Below are 21671 nucleotides of genomic sequence, written 5' to 3'. Positions count from 1 at the left end.
GGGGTGTATCATCCGGTCCAAAGGCACAAAACCATAACATGTTGATGACGCCCAGGGGAACACTGGTACATAAAAGTCCTACACACTATCAAAGTTACATTCAGTTACTATTTCTTCTTTAAACAATTTTTGAATTAACGCAGTTGAAACATGTTTTTGTGTTATACATTAAACTCAATTCAGCACAACATTAGGTCTTACCGTGTCCTTAAAGTTGATTACATACCATAATTACATACCATAATTACATAACGATGAATTCTGGTCTACACAATGAGAAGGCAGTGTAAACAAGATTTACGTAGACTGTATACTCATTTCCTACAAGTATGTAACTCTTAATTAGTTATAGGAAAGGAAAATATATTCAGCTTATTTTAGAAAGACGCTGTTTGTTTTTTTATGAATCTGTAAATTCATCGCTTGCTTTAGATAAGTCAGTACCTTTTTCACTCTGTATAGTGAACCCACTGAAAGCAACAATGAATGATTTTGATATATCGTATATGTATAGATTATTTATGCTATTTTGTGTATTGTGTTATTGAAGTAGAAGCACCCCGGACAAAACTTACATAGTCTCACGTATACCGGAGCTCGGAACTGAATAATACGTACCTCAACTAATGATAATAGGGGACATCAATCAATGATGGCTTGGTAACACTTTGTCATCACAACAAAAAGTGGCCGACAAATTATTGTTTTGCTTTTTATGAAACCCGTCATGAACTGTAACTTAACCTGATAAACTATTAAGGAATCACATATAATAATAAAGTCTAAGTTAAAACCCGTCCTCAACTGTCACCTGACCTGATAAAACTACTATGTGATCCAATATGTAAACTATGTTAGTGGTCCCGGGGATTCACGTTTGAGGAAATAAATGATGGCTATACATTCTTATTGAAATTTTTCCCCGAAAGTAATATACAGATTTGGATTCTGAGTAATATACATATTTGGATTCTGAGTAATATACAGATTTGGATTCTGAGTAATATACAGATTTGGATTCTGAGTAATATACAGATTTGGATTCTGAGTAATATACATATTTGGATTCTGAGTAATATACATATTTGGATTCTGAGTAATATACAGATTTGGATTCTGAGTAATATACAGATTTGGATTCTGAGTAATATACAGATTTGGATTCTGAGTAATATACAGATTTGGATTCTGAGTAATATATAGATTTGGATTCTGAGTAATATATAGATTTGGATTCTGAGTAATATATAGATTTGGATTCTGAGTAATATATAGATTTGGATTCTGAGTAATATACAGATTTGGATTCTGAGTAATATATAGATTTGGATTCTGAGTAATATACAGATTTGGATTCTGAGTAATATATAGATTTGGATTCTGAGTAATATACAGATTTGGATTCTGAGTAATATACAGATTTGGATTCTGAGTAATATACAGATTTGGATTCTGAGTAATATACAGATTTGGATTCTGAGTAATATATAGATTTGGATGTCTGAATAGTGCACAATAAACAGACACTGCGTTATCTGAGTTTTGTTCCCAAAAAACGAATTTGTTATGACTTAACAATTGACCATCGAATAAGGTTTCCTTTATGGCCTAACAGGTAAAATTGCTACATTGTACCTCTTGCGCGCATGTGTAGAGTTTACGTCGTCCATCTTACGGTTTATGTCGTCAAGATATCAAAGTTTTCCGCTAGATAAATTCGACGTCATTAATTATTTTCATTTGTTAAGGTATATGTCAAGTATATCAAATAAATTAAGTGGGAGTGGTAAGGACTTTTGTTTAGTCGCACACAATTAGTCGTTAAAATACACATCATGGTATGCAGGTCTATCGTTTTCATTCGATTTCGCTACATTTTCATAAACATGACTTCTTAATAAAGGTTGTGTCCAGTATTTTCTTGTATAATATTCCGGATCTCTTTTCACAGCAGGTTGTGCGAGGTACATTGTAAACAACAACACGATCTACTCTTCGCCTTACCTTAACTACTTACCGGCCACTGAGTCCCTCTCTCTGTTTGCTCACAATGTGGGCGTGGTTCCTCCCCCCACTTCCGGCCCTGCCCCAATCAGCTACCACCGGATGTATGACCTGCAGAAAGGTATGTTTACTACGATATAACTTTGAATGAATGTATTTCTTATCGGGTTTAAATTTAAATATAAGAAACATAACAGATTGATAATTACACAAGAACCTCTATCCACCAATACTAAATCGATAAAACATCAGCGAAACCTATGTAGGAATCAATAAAACACATTAAAGTGTGGTCTATGTTGATGTACCGTGCTGGAACAGATGTGGCGAACACTGCCAAGCACCTGTGCCGACCATACAGCACAGCAGGTAAATAAATTATCCTAAATAATTAATCATTTTCGATGTAAGTGGGTAATTTGAATACGTCGGCGACACATGTGAAGCTGCTTTAAACCCCTCCATGTGACAGGATCAGTTATAGCATATTTTATGTGCGACAGGCTTATGGTTATAACTGAAACACGATCAAACGAGTCCAGTCAATCTGCTGTAATACGTAATCTGAACTCCCGTATCGAATTGTCTATACTGGGCAACGCATATACGAGCCAGTTTTCTCTAGATGCGGCACTCAGTTGTTTAGCTTGGCTCGTTTATTTTGTCTCTTTGAACGTATGTTAGACATATCGGAGACATGGTCTGATTCTGAAAATGTTCATGTACAGGAAATATATAGTGGACAAATCTTGCTATCAACCTGTGACAACAGTTATCAGCATGTCGTCATACGGTAACCCGTCTATCGTGACACGGTCATCCGCGCGATTGTTCTACCACAAAACAGTTTGTTTTCAAACCACGAGAGAAATACAGAATTATTGTTGTGTATGGAGAAATTGTAATAACAAAATTAGTTTCAATCTAGAAACGGAAAGTGACGTACGACCCTCGAACATGACGGTAATCACACAAACGTTTCAGACAGCCTCACGTCGTCGGCATGGAGACGGATGGTTACCGTAGAGACGGGGACTGGGCTAGACCAATAGAGTAAGCTTATTTACCTCGTCGTCTAGGGGTAGACGGACCAATTTGTGTCACAATGTTACACTAATGGACTGATTGGTTTAAACAGTTGGTAATGAATATCGGTATATGGACATTATGTGCCGACACCGTGTTGTGAACCACAGACGAAAATTGCAACTCATTACATCCTATAATGTAATGGTATTTTTTACGACCGGACAGAATGTGCATTAAAACTTGGTCATATAGTCTATCAAATGATGGCAGGTTGAGATTTACCCGCCCGCCTGACCATTGAGCACGGTCTATAAAATCTGCCTGAACTCAAAATGTAGGATATTAATGTATTAAGCTAATGAGGTGAACCAATTGCATACTAAACAGTTATGTCTTGCTTCAAAAACGAGTGTCAACTGTTATAATCTCTGTTGTCAGTTTTATTTGTGTATATATTTTAATTAGTTTTGCCTTCCAGAGGTATCGGATATTAACCGATATATGTTATTTAGTCCGATATGAATTAATAATTGATGTTTGACGTAATATGAACAGAGACACGTTTACTCTAGTTTGTTTTAGGTTATATTGATCAGCAATATGTAGACAACGTCGCCAGTTTATTCTCGGCTATCATGTATTTCAATTGTTCCTACTTCATTGACAAAACAGACAAAATGAGGAGAGTTCTAACAACCTGCTTCTCCAAAAGACAATTCTTAATGACATGGTCTGATAAACATGTTCTAATATAACCGTCATCAGGAAGTTAGATCTTACAAACCTGTATCATAAAAGCTCTTCAATATAACGATAATGTTAAACATGTTATGGCCTGAAAACTCTTATGTGTGCTCCAAGATACAATTTTTATTGTTCAATATTATAATGCTGTAAAATGGTTCTGAACCGGTTCATCAGTATTAAAGTGGTAGTAATAGATCTAATTATGTGAAACACGGTTCTATCCTACTGTCCTGTATATGTATTTTCCGATGAAATGCATGATGCTTTGTCTTACAGAAGCTCTATTTAATGGAACACCTCATGTACCGGGAGCACCAGCTCTGTTCCAAGCTACTTCCGGTATCTCCCCACCGTCAACACGAGCTTCGGAGTCGCTCACACATTCCGGGAATCTAACAGTAAAAAAAGAATCAGGGTCGTCATGGAGACACCAAAAGATCATCAGAAAACAAACATGTAACGAAATCAGTCGACTCACAAAAGACGTTAATCAGTTCAAAGCATTCAAAGGACCCTGATAAAAAGGCGGATTCAAAGAAATATCCGGATAAGTCGGAAAAGATCGGTGATGTGAAACAGGAACACAGTAAAGCTAAACAGCACGATAGTAACAAAGAGATGGCCGTGCCCATGGCTTTGTCACCAAATGGTCAGACTCAAGTGAAAGCTAAATCAAATTCTACTTCGCCTACACGCGTTCATGTGGACAAACGCAAACCGAATAAAGATATGTCTCCGTCACGAGCTGAAAAGGATGTTGTTCTTCATCAATGTGATAAGGGCAGTGACAAATCAGAAGTAATTAACAAATCGGACGATACAATCGAGTCACCTAAGTGTAAGCATAGTCATGATGGCGAAAAGGAATGTAAACAAAAAGTGGCCCCTACTCTTACAACTGTCACCATGACTTCCGGTCAAAGTGTTACGTCACCACAATTGAGCCCGAAATCCGCTCCGCCAATCAACAGAGGTGGTAAGTATTTATACAGTTGATTTTAATTCCTTATTGTGTAACGGAAGCTGGAAATATATTTGTTTTAAATATCATCAATTTCTGTTTATGTTTAAATTCTATGAATGTCCATTACGACCTTGGGCAATTCGTCTCTCCTTCCGCCCGGGCGTCTGTGAAAACAATTATGTGTAAACTCCCTTTTTATTTATATGGATGCTAACCTACGTATTGAACTTCGGTTCGTGGAAAAATAAGTATCTATAATTAAAGATTTCCGTTTTTATTGAAAAGGATAAAACAGTAGATAGTGTTACGTCATAATTATAATTTACTCTGTAGGTTCTTCCCCGGAAACCAATGCAGTACCCGTGACGTGTGATACCCTCACATCTACAACATTTTCTCTGCCATATTATCATTCGATTTATTCACATTCACAACCTAGTATTCCTGATGGGAAGAAAGTACATGCGCCAACGTTTACACCGGAAATAGGAACGTTACCAAGTGTGGTTGCCTTGACAACAATGCCTGTTCAAACAACTGCGTGTGATATGAGAATTAAGAAGGAAAGAGGTTCTTACTCCTGCTGTAAGGACAAATGTGCTACTAGTGTGTCTCCCTGTGTTGTTACTCACCAGCCTTGTGTGTCTCCTTCAAAACCTGGTCATGACAAAAAAGAGACAAATCGACAGTCCAGAAAAGGCTCAGACGCAAGGGATGTGAAGTCCAAAAAGACACATCCTAAGGTATCTGAGACTGGAGATAAAAACTCGAGATCTCCAATAAGTTCCACAGGTTCGTCCCAGTCTAGTTTATCTCCTGTAATACAGACAAAATCTAACCATGTTTCAAGCTCGGTGTCAGTTCTTGTGAAGGCTGCGGAAAAGGTAAAACCATTGGCAACCAAAGAACAGCACGTGGCACCAATCCGAGCCACGACAGAAGCCACCGTTAAAACCCAAACTTCTGATGACACTAAAGCCACCATGAAAGGTCTGGTAGCGACTGTTGAGGTAACGGGGTCAACGCGTTTCGGAGGAAATGGTTTGTCATCTCCAGGAATGACTGATTCATCCAAAAATACATGTCGAGAGAAAGAGAGCACTGTTACGTGTGTGAAGGGTCAACAACAGTGGCTTTCTGCAGAGGACAATTCGAAAACTCGGAGTAACTCAAAAACCGAGAGTTCTGTGAAACCGTTAACTCGGGGAGTGCAACAGTGTAAATCCAAGGATTTAAAATCTAAACTTCACGAAAAAAGCTTGCGTTCTCGTGAATCACGGAGAAAGTGTGATGGTCACGGAAAGGATGACAGTTCTTCATCAGCAGGTAAATATTAGATCTTTTAATCAACCCATGTAAAGTTCTAGTACATCTGCCAACCTCAGTTTTAAAGGTAAAATAACGTAGATCCAATTTAAGGCACACAGAACAATGTCGTATAATAACATTATGTATACCAACTTGTACAGGGGAACTAATATGTATCTATATCGGCTACGTTTCAGAGAGATTTGTGAATGACGATCTGCAACAAAGTTCTGATCAAAATACTTATCATACTTAATATGTTTTTTCTAAAATTCGTCTTCATTTATAACCGACATAACCTTTTGAAAATTGTATTTCACTTTGAAACGACATGTTTAACCCACCTGCTTTAAGTACCACTGAATCACTGACTATCTCAGGAAGGATGTAATAAACATATGATACTGTCAATATCGTATTGTTTGATTTTCTACATCGACCCATTCAGTTTTAGGTTCTTCCTGATTTAAAACAGTACTAGCATGATCAATCAGGTTTTTCGGCATAGCCGTATAATATTCCTTTAGTTGCAGTTAAAAACGAAACAAAGTTAAGATTGAATGCAAACTGAATAAGTGGATGTATCTTTTCAAATGACACATAAATACAACTTGTATACCTGATTCAAATGCAGTCGTAGCTAGTATCACCAAAAATGATTGAAACTGATATAATTTTGTTATCCGTGCTGAAACGCATTAGTTCATTAATTCACCAGCAGCATTAAAACTAGGCTGTTTATCTTTTTTAAAGATATTTCTTGTTAAAATTAATTGTTCCATACAAATATATGATATTGATGAGTGAAAAAAACATGAGATGTATTTATGGAAGTTGATGAGCATGCAGTGTTGGTTATTTTTGGGACAAGTGTTTATACTAGGTTTAACCTTGGTTTACTGTTTCCGGTGGTTATTACCCGTGAATGCTTATCCGACATACATTATGTTTTAATGACGGTTTTATTGATACTTTGGACGATTATTATTGGAACATTCTGTAGCCTTTCAATATTTTATGTTCGTCCGTGTGTGGGGGCTCATGTGTGATTATGTGGGTCACAGTAGTATACGGTTCTGAAATGTTCCTAAATAGCTGAATGGATTGCAATATTCTTTATCCGTTAAAATTTACAGACACTGGTGGGACACCATGACGATTTATCAAACTGCAATTTCTAACTTATTTAAATGTGGAATATGGTAAAACAGCGTCACTGGGTTGAATGGGCTGACGGTATGAGCTATGTTAAACATTGTAGAGGATCAATAGTGTGCCTGGTGCTGGAGTGAAGAAAGGTGAAGGACGCTCGCTATTATACTTACACAAATACGTACATATGGAGCGGTCTACTTTTCTCCCTAACTCGTCCATTTGTCTTTCCTTTCTTCGCAGGAATGAACATACCTATTGGAATAGCCGTGGCACAGAAAAGGGAGGAGTTTAAGGAGGAGAATGTCGGTAAGTTCGGGGTCTGTTATAATTCTTGTTACAGTGGCGAGAGAAAGCCTAATGTTATGGCCGCACATGCGTAGTTGGGTGTTTACGTACAGAACAGCCTCTGAACCAGATTTTAAACACATCTAGAAATAAGGTTTTTATTTCTATCATTACATTATTTAACAATAGTAGTGATAAAGATATTATTGACTGATTATCTATGGCGTGTGTCGGTCTTCAGTACCGTTGGTCGTAGATGATAGTCGCGGAAAAACACACGCGTGGTTCGCATGTGTAACGGCTACATAATATAGAAAGCTGCTGGGGTCCATTTTGATGTGTGTAATTGTGAGTGGGGTAAAACAGTATTTATAATAGTGTTGTTATTTATATATATGTTTATGTTTTAATTTGTAAATCATACTTTAACTCTGCGAATGGAAGAATACAGCTAGGCGCCATGTGATATCACGTACGAGTGCTTATCTACATACACATGTGTAACAGTCCAGCACACTAATATCCTCGTGTTCTTACGAAGTTGTCAATTGAAATTCCAAGGTTAGGATCACAGTATTCGTTTAAATATTCACACCACCTTCTGAAATACAATATAAATTGTATTAAATTGGCGTCGAAACTAAAACAGTATAAAGGTCAATATGGTTTTCTTGTTAGCCATTGTTGTGGGAGCACGCGCCAATAGACATAGGTTGGGGTGACCCTAACCCTCATAACAGCCGAGGGACTAATGTAATGTAGTCGTAGTCACGTGTCACTATTTACTGTTTTATTTTTAGAAAGCCTTTTGTTAATAATAATCATTATAAATTTCAATCTATGTCCCTGTTTACGACTCACATTAACACTCACACGAAGCAATGTTTTATTTAAATTTTGATTTCAACAAAGATAAATACTTTACTTATCTTATTCATCATTAGCATACTTTACCCAGCAGTACAAAATTAATGTGTGCAATGTTGATGAGAAAGACAAACAAGATATTTAATTATATATTGATTTATTTGATGGTACTTGTTGCTAAATAATCAGTGATTTGATTGTTTTTGTTGCTATATAGTCAGTGATTTATTTGTTGATGTTGCTATATAGTCAGTGATTTGATTGTTTTTGTTGCTATATAGTCAGTGATTTGATTGTTTTTGTTGCTATATAGTCAGGGATTTATTTGTTGATATTGCTACACTATACGGTTAGGAATTTGATTGTTTTTGTTGATATATAGTCAGTAATTTATTTGTTGATGTGGCTATTGTTATAATGGAACATGCAAGTTTATAAATTATGTTTTACACAATACAAAGTTTAATGATGAATGATGAACATAGTTTATAATATATATATTTATCACGGGTTTTTCTCAAATATTAGCGCTATGGTTCAGTAAATGATGTTTTTAACACTTGAATGACGTCCTTTTACCCAAAGGTGGCGTATACAAATCATCTACTACCAGCTATCTGTTGATGTTTTCAGTGAATTGTGTTACGTTGGCAGTAGAAAACGTATAGTGGATTTAACGTCATCTAATCATTCAGTAACAAAGCACTAAGGCGTTACAGTCTTGTATTAGACGTCTTTATCCATGGAAGAAAGGGTGAAACGATTCTGCATTTGTCTAATTATGAACCTCATTTCCTGTTAGCTGGGTATTTGGAAACATTATTTACCAATAAAATACGGAAGAAATAATTATTTCAAATTACTAACCGAACCACTAAGGGAACACAAAACCGCGTGAACGATCCAGTCTACCTCTGTTCATTAAACTTTCTTTTAGATTCCAGTTATATATAGTTATTCCTCACCAAATTCACAATATTTTGTAATGAAAATTAGAAATCTACAATTCAGGTACTATATTCATAGGGGGAGTATGGTACGTACTATATACTTAGGGGAGTATTGTACGTACTATATACTTAGGGGAGTAGTGTACGTACTGTATACTTAGGGGAGTATTGTACGTACTATATACTTAGGGGAGTATTGTACGTACTATATACTTAGGGGAGTATTGTACGTACTATATACTTAGGGGAGTAGTGTACGTACTATATACTTAGGGGAGTATTGTACGTACTGTATACTTAGGGGAGTAGTGTACGTACTATATACTTAGGGGAGTATTGTACGTACTATATACGTAGGGGAGTATTGTACGTAATATATACTTAGGGGAGTAGTGTACGTACTGTATACTTAGGGGAGTATTGTACGTACTATATACTTAGGGGAGTAGTGTACGTACTATTATATACTTAGGGGAGTATTGTACCGTACATATACTTAGGGGAGTATTGTACGTACTATATACTTAGGGGAGTAGTGTACGTACTATTATACTTAGGGGGAGTATTGTACGTACTGTATACTTAGGGAGTATTGTACGTACTATATACTTAGGGGAGTATTGTACGTACTATATACTTAGGGAGTATTGTACGTACTGTATACTTAGGGGAGTATTGTACGTACTATATACTTAGGGAGTATTGTACGTACATATACTTAGGGGAGTATTGTACGTACTATATACTTTAGGGGAGTAATTGTACGTACTATATACTTAGGGGAGTATTGTACGTACTATATACTTAGGGGAGTAGTGTACGTACTATATACTTAGGGGAGTATTGTACGTACTGTATATTTAGGGGAGTATTGTACGTACTGTACTTAGGGGAGTATTGTAGGAACTGTATACTTAGGGGAGTAATGTACGTACTGTATACCTAGGGGAGTATTGTACGTACTATATACTTAGGGGAGTATTGTACGTACTATATACTTAGGGGAGTATTGTACGTACTATATACTTAGGGGAGTATTGTACGTACTGTATATTTAGGGGAGTAGTGTACGTACTATATACTTAGGGGAGTATTGTACGTACTATATACTTAGGGGAGTATTGTACGTACTATATACTTAGGGGAGTATTGTACGTACTATATACTTAGGGGAGTATTGTACGTACTATATACTTAGGGGAGTATTGTACGTACTATATACTTAGGGGAGTATTGTACGTACTGTATATTTAGGGGAGTAGTGTACGTACTATATACTTAGGGGAGTATTGTACGTACTATATACTTAGGGGAGTATTGTACGTACTATATACTTAGGGGAGTATTGTACGTACTATATACTTAGGGGAGTATTGTACGTACTATATACTTAGGGGAGTATTGTACGTACTATATACTTAGGGGAGTATTGTACGTACTGTATACTTAGGGGAGTATTGTACGTACTGTACTTAGGGGAGTATTGTACGTACTATATACTTAGGGGAGTATTGTACGTACTATATACTTAGGGGAGTATTGTACGTACTATATACTTAGGGGAGTATTGTACGTACTATATACTTAGGGGAGTATTGTACGTACTATATACTTAGGGGAGTATTGTACGTACTGTATACTTAGGGGAGTATTGTACGTACTATATACTTAGGGGAGTATTGTACGTACTGTATACTTAGGGGAGTATTGTACGTACTATCTACTTAGGGGAGTATTGTACGTACTATATACTTAGGGGAGTATTGTACGTACTGTATACTTAGGGGAGTATTGTACGTACTATATACTTAGGGGAGTATAGTACGTACTATATACTTAGGGGAGTATTGTACGTACTGTACTTAGGGGAAGTATTGTACGTACTGTATACTTAGGGGAGATTGTACGTACTATATACTTAGGGGAGTATTGTACGTACTATATACTTAGGGGAGTATTGTACGTACTGTATACTTAGGGGAGTATTGTACGTACTATATACTTAGGGGAGTAATGTACGTACTATCTACTTAGGGGAGTATTGTACGTACTATATACTTAGGGGAGTAGTGTACGTACTATATACTTAGGGGAGTATTGTACGTACTGTATACTTAGGGGAGTATTGTACGTACTGTATACTTAGGGGAGTATTGTACGTACTATATACTTAGGGGAGTATTGTAGGAACTGTATACTTAGGGGAGTAGTGTACGTACTATATACTTAGGGGAGTATTGTACGTACTATATACTTAGGGGAGAAGTGTACGTACTATATACTTAGGGGAGTATTGTACGTACTATATACTTAGGGGAGTATTGTACGTACTATTATATACTTAGGGGAGTAGTGTACGTACTATATACTTAGGGGAAGTATTGTACGTACTATATACTTAGGGGAGTAGTGTACGTACTATATACTTAGGGGAGTATTGTACGTACTATATACTTAGGGGAGTATTGTACGTACTATTATATACTTAGGGGAGTAGTGTACGTACTATATACTTAGGGGAAGTATTGTACGTACTATATACTTAGGGGAAGTATTGTACGTACTATATACTTAGGGGAATATTGTACGTACTATATACTTAGGAGAGTATTGTAGGAACTGTATACTTAGGGGAGTATTGTACGTACTGTATACTTAGGGGAGTAGTGTACGTACTATATACTTAGGAGAGTATTGTAAGTACTATATACTTAGGGGAGTATTGTACGTACTATATACTTAGGGGAAGTATTGTAAGTACTGTACTTAGGGGAGTATTGTACGTACTATCTACTTAGGGGAGTAGTGTACGTACTATATACTTAGGGGAAGTATTGTAAGTACTGTACTTAGGGGAGTATTGTACGTACTATATACTTAGGGGAGTATTGTGCGTACTATATACTTAGGGGAGTATTGTACGTACTGTACTTAGGGGAGTATTGTACGTACTGTATACTTAGGGGAGTATTGTACGTACAGTATACTTAGGGGAGTATTGTACGTACTATTATATACTTAGGGGAGTATTGTACGTACTGTACTTAGGGGAGTATTGTACGTACTATATACTTAGGGGAGTATTGTACGTACTTAGGATATTATCTATTGTAGTAATATTATTTATCAAAAGTTTTATTAACATTTACCGTCTTATAAGCGAGAAATATTTTGATATTTAAAATACTTATTGTGATATTTTCTTTTCCATTTAAATATAACTCGATCACGTTTAATTAGTTAATCTCTCTATTTCCTGAAAGTTTTCTACAAAAATGTTTTGATAATTCGCCAATGCATTTCATCGATCGACTAACGATATCAGCAGTATGATATCGACACTAATAATATATATTTGGCTAACGGAAGGATGTTCTGTCCTTTTTGTTTGCCAGCGATCTCATGGGGTGTGGCACCAGAAGGAGTTCTGAAATCACACTAGTCTGTGTGGAATTGATCCCATTCCCAGTAGATTTCCCCAGAAAATAATTATGTATAAATGTCATGCTAAATTGGTATGAATATGAAATGCTACCATATCATCATCATGTTCCTGGTAATATATCTAACGTAGTGTAAACACTAACTAAATAATTCTTGTACGTGTACTTATGCTTAACCATCGACCTATAATAACATTGTATGTACATGGTTCTATCTCAGAGCCAGACACCGACCCCACCCCAGACCCCGCCAGGAACCCCGGTGATGTTCGCAGGAGTCCGAGGGACGGGGAATCGCACCCCATCCCGACGGTTCATCACAGAGGCGATGGGTAAGGCTCCATAACGTCGGCTGTCCGTCAGTATTAATTAGTGGTGATAACTAAATACTATATATATATATGTTGTCATAAACTACTTTTATACTATAAAACAACCCTGATGTGATGTGAAATTACTGTTAGATATCTTAGTCATCATAACTAATTAGATATGATCGTTGTAAATGTAACACATTATGAAAACTGCACAATAAGGATCCGTCGGTTCAGAAAGAGAACACTATCTCAACTCAAGTGTTTTTATTATCATTTCAGACAACCGAGTGCATTTGGAGGACCCATCATATCAAAATCAACGTCCCCAAATGCGCCTGCTCCGGACATGCGAAACACACTTCCAGCAAATCTCATTGTCACTGGTGAGTTTAAAAATTACTACGAAATTTCCTTATTAATGCATTCCAATATAACTAAAATCACCTCAGATGTTTAAAACGCTTCTTTATACCACGCGTGTAGGTTCAGCGACTGGGACAGGCATCGCTTGGTCAGATGATCCGGCCGCTCGTCACTTCGGTCCGTGGCTTCAAACAGGCCATGGTATGAATCCTGCATCTTGGATTGGGCAAATGCCTTTCACTCTTCCACCGAACATTCCTACAACATCCGGTACGACGGATCCCAGTCAACTTCCGGTGTCTGTACCTCCAGGCTACAAGCTGGTGCAGGATTCGGTTACTGGGCATCTGATCATCATGCCGGCGTCAAATTTAGGTAGGAATGGAGACACTTGAAACATTTATAAGTATTTCAAATCTCATTTTACAACAGTATATGGTGTCGTGGTCTGTACAATAATTCTATCAAAAGTGTCCATATTTGTATGATGAAGTTCACAACTTAACTATTATTATGAAACACTTGGAGGTACGTTTATTGATATTTTACAGAAATGTACGACCCAAGCAGGATGTGGCCGGGTGGTTTTTCCAGTACAACCCACCCAAATACATTCCAGCAGATCATGGCAGTCCACCAACAGAACCAGATCCAACACCAGGTGATAGGGCATCCTGGGGACAGACAGCCTACATCAGATTTTGCTCTGGCAGTTCAGCAGTACCAGCAACAACTACAGCATTTAGTGAGTTAAAATTTATATTTTCTCGTTTTGTTTTTTAAAGACTGTTCGGATCAGAATCGTGGAATCTAGTCGATTTTACAAGAATGTACACATATTTGGGCAAGGCAACCGATGGGCAAATAAATGGCTAATTTGATATGGTAATATTCTTAAAAAATGAGTATTGGTGTATTATCCGATTTACCTGTCCATCTCCCTTCTTTTTTATCACTGCTTTTACTATTTTAGCTCTGTATCACGTCTACATGCCATTATGTATATATTGCAGTATCAATCACGTCCTGAAACTGGGTCAGCTGAGACATGTACACCACCCTCAGGTCAGGCTACCATTGTTGACCACTCAAAATCATTCGATAATACGACTTCAAAAGAAATCCATACTTCCGGCAAAACTTCCTCCTGTCCGTCCACAGAGGCCGACCACACCGGCAAATCAGCAACTGTGGTGCCCCACCAACCCATTCAAGGTACAGTGATCGAAATGTCCTTGTCTCCAATTCATATTAATTTATATTTAAATATCAACAATAAATGCATTGGATTACGGCGAAGATTGGTTGTCAATAGATAGTTTTATTGAGATTTTGACTTGTCAGGCTATTTGTCCTAAACATACAATAACTATTTTTGTTACTCCGTTCTGTGTGTTTGATTATGCGTTTTATTTTTGCAGACCTTACCCTACATAATGGACAGCCCTTGTCCTATCAGTATCCCGCCTTACCGCTAGTCTACAGTCCATCTCTGCTCCCCTCGATCCCCATACAGGACTCTGTCAAAACGGAAACGTCAACGGTGCAATCACGAGGGACGTCACCCATGGTTCCTGCGAGTGAGATCGACGATACGTCACAAGAGGTGATAGATGCAGCTCCGTCTACAACACAGTCCATGTGTGACATTATAACGGATATCACAAATGTTTCCCAGAGTATTGCGTCAGTACAAACGTGTACTACGAACGCATCCTCTTCTTCAGGACTTGTGACTTCGGTAACCTGTTCAATAGACAAGTCAGTGTCAAGTGATGAATCCAAGGCAGGCTCGTGTGACATCCCCATTCAATCATTAGACAGTGATCATTCTAGTAAATCAGAAAAGGAACAATCTTTACTGAAAGAAGAAACTCCTGAAGTTAAACTGGACACAAACAGAATAACGCCATCTACTTCAGTGACTACTGACGAGTGCGTGAAAGAAGTTAGTGAACGTTCTGAATCTAAGGAAACTACCGGTGATGTTATTTGTGTGAAAGAGAACGAACCTAAGCAGAACCCTAGTGATTATAATCCATTCTTAGACCCACAGATTCTCCAGGCTGCTGACGGATTAGAACTTCTCAGCACACTCGCAGAAATTAGAGCAAAATGTGTGACTTTAGAAACGCCAGTTGTTCCTCCTAATGAATCCCAGATGGTATCCTCCGCTACTCCCGACGCTAAAGGGACAACGGGAGTATCTGGGGCAAAAACGGAAAAAACATGCAACTCTTCTAAGGATCCAAAGGACAAAGAGGATATCATTGATAAAAAGGTTTCCAAAGAAACCGAAAAAAATGAAAAGAAGGTAACCACACAGGAAAAACCAAAACCTAGTGTTCAACGCAGTAATTCCGATACCCCAAAACAATCCAAGAAGAAGCCGCTCAGTCGCACGCGGTCGATTCCTGCTAAAAGCGACCCAAAAACCGAACCAGCAAGTTACTATACATCAACGGGCCTCAAAATTCCACAAGGTAACCAATTTAAAACCATTATACCATTCTCCTTTCTGACATACTCTATATGAATATAATTTTAGCTGAATAAGATGTCTTTAATAAGTTTTAAAATGTAATTGATATTTAGCTATATTATGTTTTGACAGGATAGATTTCAGGTCTGCGATACTATTCCTTTCTGCCCGGTACAAAATTACTTCTTATTGATTAGGTCTCTCTCTTGCATACACATTCTATCAGCAATGGTGCTTGTTGGAATTTGACCTGATAAATATGAAGAGCAAATCAAACCTGCTGGATTCACCGTGATAGACCTCAGATCCATAAGCCGTTGGGTTAGCTACATAACCCTTAGTTATTAGCCCCCTTTAGTGTGCGCAATGATGAATATCAAAACTGACGATTCCATGGTATGCGTCGTAACGACATGAATAGGCAAATAAGGATATAATGTTTTATAACATAAACAAAATAACCGGGCACTTGACGTTCAATAGTTGATAAAATTAGTACCAGAAAATGACGAATAGTACTTGCATATTTATGTATAAAGGACATAAAATGTACATGTAGTTTTCTGTATTTTGTTAGGGTAGCAACTGGAATTGATTTTTCACCGTCTTCATAATGAATTTTACGGTTTTATTGTATTTTCGTGTAGACTATATAGGAACAAGATTAAACAATTATTCCTTATTCTTGAAAAAAAAGGTTCTTCACGGGAATTCCAAATATACACATTACACTTTTCAATTTTGGAGAAAAAAAATTCGAACTGAAAAATACCCGATAATTGATTCTAAATATTCATTAATTTTTAATGTGATCATGAAAAAATGCAAAGTGATAATGTCGATATGATGAGTGCAGTAACGTACGTTTACTATTCCCACAAAGATGAATACTGATCTCATCTTAATTTTAGTCTCGTTTGAACATGACGCCAATGGAAAACTGGCCTTTTTGTAATGTTTTGATAACTCAACGAGAATCTACCAAAAAATAAACTAAACAACAAAACAATGTAGATAGAATTAGTAGTTAATTATTAATGAAGTGAAGATTCAAGAGATCATAATATATATAAATAGGAAAATAATGTACCTTGTGATGCATTGCCGATAAAACGTTCTTACGGCATTGAGCTTTTGGTGTGCTGAATAAGCCCGTTAAAAATTAAGACAGTTCCATTTCCTTTACTTCAATGACACCGTCAGTACCAATATACCTTTTAACGTGGCTTGAAAAACACTATTAGGGAACTTGGATGCTCGACATCATGATTTCACTGGTTAAGATTAAATTTCCTTGTTAGATGTGGAGCTTCATGTGCCCAGTGCTCGTCAACATACCTATTGCGTGCGGGGTATTGTGTCGGTATTCTGTGATGTGTAAAAACATTATATTTGGATTTGACTATGACATACATGGAAGAATTCGAATTAACAGAAGACTATTTTTCTTTTGAACCACCGTTATTATCTCTATAGAAGTATTTTGTTCCTTATTTAGCCATTTTTGGTAAGAATTCCGGTTGTGTTTACACATCGGTATTGTTTATTGTTTACAATCATAATCCATCCAAGATCCATTCTTTATGAAGTTATTCAGTTTTTGTTAAAAGTTTTTGGAAAAGGCACAATGTCACATTAATGTAAAATATCGCAGTTTGAGGATTATTATACAGTTTATGTATATAGCTACATAACGAGACAAATGTAAATAAAGCAAGGAAAATAGTATATATTTATTGATGAAGCAATACATTAAATGTCTAAAAAAAATTAAAAAACTAGACACAGATATCAAAAGTAGAGATATGATCTAAAAAAAGAGTATATTTAAAAAAATAACCAACTAGGAGTGAGAGCATTTTAGCATAATGAATAAACATAAGAGCACAGTAATATTATATAATTACCATAACTATTCAAATTACGAAACATACATAATATATATTCCTTTGAAAAGGGAATACAAATTGTTTAAGAACAACACAACACCATGTCAAATTAGTAAATATGGAAATATCAATGTGCAATACATTCTACAAATACATCTGCATGAGATACAAAGAGAGGGATGTACATATCAGAATAGCAGATGTATCTAAGTAACAAAACCGACGAAACTCATCGAATCCATAAATACTACACGAATAGACCAATCAAGATAAAGTTGTATTGATAGTCATTGATTAATTCAAGAGTAAGATTATATCTTACTAGCAAATAGCAAATGTAAATTGTAGTAATGATTGCTACAATGCTACAAACTGGCATAGCATAGAGACACGCGTGATGAGATCTGTCAAGGTTTTTTATTTGGAGTTACATACTTTTAACAAAATTCGCATTCTTCATTATATAGTTTTTGATATATCTTTTATTGGACGAAAATCACAAAAGTGGTAATTAATTAATCCTAAAGCCGTAATGAAATCTTCTATAACAATCTCTGGATAAGAAAAACAAAACTGAACATGAACAATGTAAACATTATAATTGGTACAAAATGTAATTATATTTAGTAATTCGCAATATGAATAGTTAAATTATCAACCTATTATAACATTTTTGAAAATATGAAAAGTGCACTCAATAGCTATACAGTGTATAATTCTATAAAGTAAAACATATTATCAATTGAATTCTATCGCATTTCATGCAAATTTTGCTAAACTGAACTGAAACATATGCTAATAATTTGATAGTGATAAACCATTTTATATTCAATCTTTTCATGGTCATTTCATCTAAGGGTTGTTCGAGGGAGAAATATATTATTTGATACCTATGTTCAATTGTAGAGAGGTCGGGAAGGAGAATTTATTGTGTAAATGTTGTAATATCGAGAAATTTGATTGAGGGTTGATTGAGACAGAGAAATTAACGTGTAGGACTTGTCTTAACGTCTTACGAATTACGATATGTACATGCTCTTTCTCTGTCGTTGTGTCCATTCGCATTACAACTCAAGGAAACAGACCTTACTGCTTTTCTTGACATAGGAGAAGAGGAAATCAATGCCATCGAATTGGACATGCGCATTAGACTTGCAGAACTCCAGCGACTTTATAAAGAAAAACAACGGCAGCTAGCGAAACTTCACCCGAAACGGGAGAAAGAGTAAGTGTTTAACATTATACATAATTATCGATAAAGGTTGACTACTGTCACGGCTTCACAGATAATTTATTACATGAATTTATTATGCAGATTTCATATAAATTGCCTTGTCAATTATTAAATATGATACTTTATTAATACGTCCAAAAGAGTGCGTGTATTGCAAATGTATTGGCCATCTGCTTTCTGAAGAAGAGGTGATTTTTCCGAAAAAACATCTTCCTAAAGAGGAATTCACCAAGAAGAAATTCGTGAATATCTAAACTTACACCGAATCCTGATTTTAGGCGGTAACGATATCCCTGTCAAAATCAAAACAAAATCAGGCACGATACTTTAAATAAAAGTACGACAATACTTTATGGTACTTTTATTTAAATCATTGTCAGTGGGATATTTGTCAGTTTAAACCAAATAACACAGATAATAAATTCGTATAAATCATCAGTTTGAAGTGGTGCGACATACGGACCGAACTGTTTAACAAAGGACCACTGGTTACATATTTTATAATGATCATAGACTATACATGGCCAGGTTTCATATTGCGTAGGCCGTTGTAATGTTCTGACTGCCACAATCAACATCATCGATAATAATAGAGCATAGTCCATGCAACGTTGCAGCATTCCACCAGTTTCAACAATATTGATCATGTTTATAATTTTTTTCGTTATATCACATTATTTTGTTGAAACAATTATCAGATGAAATTTAGCATCATATTTGATACCGCAGGTAATCATTTTGAAATAAGCACCAGTGGAAGTTTTAACGGGAATACCCATGTCCGTCTATTAAACTATGGACATTTCCTCCTGCTTCGTTATTCTGACCTCCAAGTTTAAGTCTAATAGGATCGGATGAACAAGGTGTACCGTAACTTAATTTATAGACGATCGAATTCTATTATGTGTAGAGACCAACATTCTGAACGATATATTAATGTTAACAAATGCTAGAGAATGGTGTACTGGTATAATGAGGATCGTCAGGGCGAATGATTTGGTTGACGGTGTGAATTATACTGGTAGGTACTGGCAGCATGTAATACACGAAGTGGCAGTATTCTTCCTCCTTCAGTTCATGTCCCACTCGATAATATACACTGTATTTGAACAAAATATCAAAACATCGCCGTTGAATTAATTATGTGATGGTTGGCAATTGATAAAAATTAATGTTTCGTGAAAATATGAGACATCTAATGTAGGATAGAAGTTGATATGTGGTTGTGTAATCTAGATACAGGCAACCATAGCTCCTAGTAGGGCGACACTTTCATCTCCCCTCCAATTCCTCCTCTAATCGCCAATGTAGGCTTTATGGACGGATCCTCTCGGGGATAAAGCACTTGTATTGTGAGGCGTAGAACGTTAGGAAGCCTTTCTATTTGTACCGAGTGTACCTCTGGCTACATATGGCGGAAGCTTATTGCACAATATTTCGCACCAATGAGTTAATACAAAGTTACTTACTATTAATATTACCAATTATTCCAAGATGTGTTCTAATATATTCTTCTTATTTTATATTTTTAACGAAAACAAATCGTGATGGCAACATAAAACTTACCCACGCGTTAATGATATGCCGCCATCACGCATTTAAGTAGAGATAAAGGTCTATGTTACATTAAGCTAAAATGACATTTCTTTCACACACAATTATAAGTGATTTATGTATGGGTACTTCACGTTGTGTCGTTTACAGCGATCCCCTTTCTAAACGAGGACCGGGACGACCAAGAAAACGGAAGCATCAAACAGTGCCAGATACACAGAAGCAGGAACCTGTACAGTAAGTAATTACAATATAATATAGCTGTTGTTTATATCAAACCGAGGATAGAAACAAAACGGTATAATTTCTACACAGCAATATAAATCACACATGTTGTAAAAGAAACAATAGAATAAAAGTATACGTTGATTTTGTTTAGACCGAAATCCAATCAGACAAAGACCAAAGAACCAGTGGTCAAGAAAAAGAAACAGGCCGAGGAACTTGTAGACAGAGTGTTTCGAAAGACCGGCGGAGGATTTGGGGTAAGTTGGATAATGTACAGACAGTGTGTTATAAAAGATTGGGGAGCAACCTGTTCCACTGTTCGGAATAGCTGTGCGGTCATTCAAAAAAACGGAGTGGAAATGGTGAGAACTGTAACATGGACAATATGCTGGGGTATGGTACAGTGTTAATACTCCGATATACATTTTATGTAATCATACAAGGAATAAAAGGTGATAAATAGTATAATAATGTCTTTTTCTGTAGATGCCACTCAGCAAGAAGCTGAAAGCAAATGCCATGGCAGCTTTATTCAAAACACAGTCCGGCTTTACAGTGAAACGGAAGGGAGTAACATCCATCCTACCGGGGGGAGGCAAATCGTGTAAGTAGTACGCGTCAGAGTATTTGTAATATCACTGTAAATCACATTGATATAATTTGATTCTCTGAATGTAATTATTATATGTAGTTAGTATACGGGTTACGGCATAATGGTATCTAATGTTGTTCATATTTTCATGCATTTCATTTGAAAACGGTATCGGATTGTATCACAAATGTTTTGCACATAATGACAAATTCTTTACTGTTTTATTATAAATGATGGCAGTTTACGTGAAAACACAACAG

The 21671-nt window shown here is 36.4% G+C and overlaps 2 protein-coding genes across 3 annotated transcripts in view; both read left to right on the top strand.

The window, feature by feature from the left end:
* Positions 1 to 4325, top strand: part of LOC117324903 — a 32091-nt gene extending 27766 nt beyond the window's left edge. Inside the window, exons 4-5 of one of the 2 annotated variants that reach the window (XM_033880749.1) lie at positions 1955 to 2125; positions 4057 to 4325. In XM_033880749.1, coding sequence (XP_033736640.1) covers positions 1955 to 2125; positions 4057 to 4298 — 413 coding nt within the window. In that variant the 3' untranslated portion in view covers positions 4299 to 4325. Of the gene's footprint in view, positions 1 to 1951; positions 2126 to 4056 lie in introns of both variants that reach the window. The other variant, XM_033880742.1, reaches the window with a different exon arrangement.
* LOC117324896 (BAH and coiled-coil domain-containing protein 1-like) overlaps positions 4118 to 21671 on the top strand; it is a 36552-nt gene continuing 18998 nt past the window's right edge. The window contains 13 exon segments of the mRNA XM_033880727.1: positions 4118 to 4756; positions 5078 to 6070; positions 7448 to 7513; positions 12973 to 13084; positions 13349 to 13452; positions 13553 to 13807; positions 13984 to 14177; positions 14446 to 14647; positions 14854 to 15915; positions 18911 to 19028; positions 20742 to 20828; positions 20971 to 21076; positions 21306 to 21423. Of these exon segments, the coding sequence (XP_033736618.1) occupies positions 4399 to 4756; positions 5078 to 6070; positions 7448 to 7513; positions 12973 to 13084; positions 13349 to 13452; positions 13553 to 13807; positions 13984 to 14177; positions 14446 to 14647; positions 14854 to 15915; positions 18911 to 19028; positions 20742 to 20828; positions 20971 to 21076; positions 21306 to 21423 (3775 nt within the window). The 5' untranslated portion in view covers positions 4118 to 4398.

This window comes from Pecten maximus, chromosome 1, assembly GCF_902652985.1.
Source record: "Pecten maximus chromosome 1, xPecMax1.1, whole genome shotgun sequence".
NCBI lineage: Eukaryota > Metazoa > Mollusca > Bivalvia > Pectinida > Pectinidae > Pecten > Pecten maximus.
Note: the sequence above shows the minus strand (reverse complement) of the source record. Positions and strands in the feature narration are given on the sequence as shown.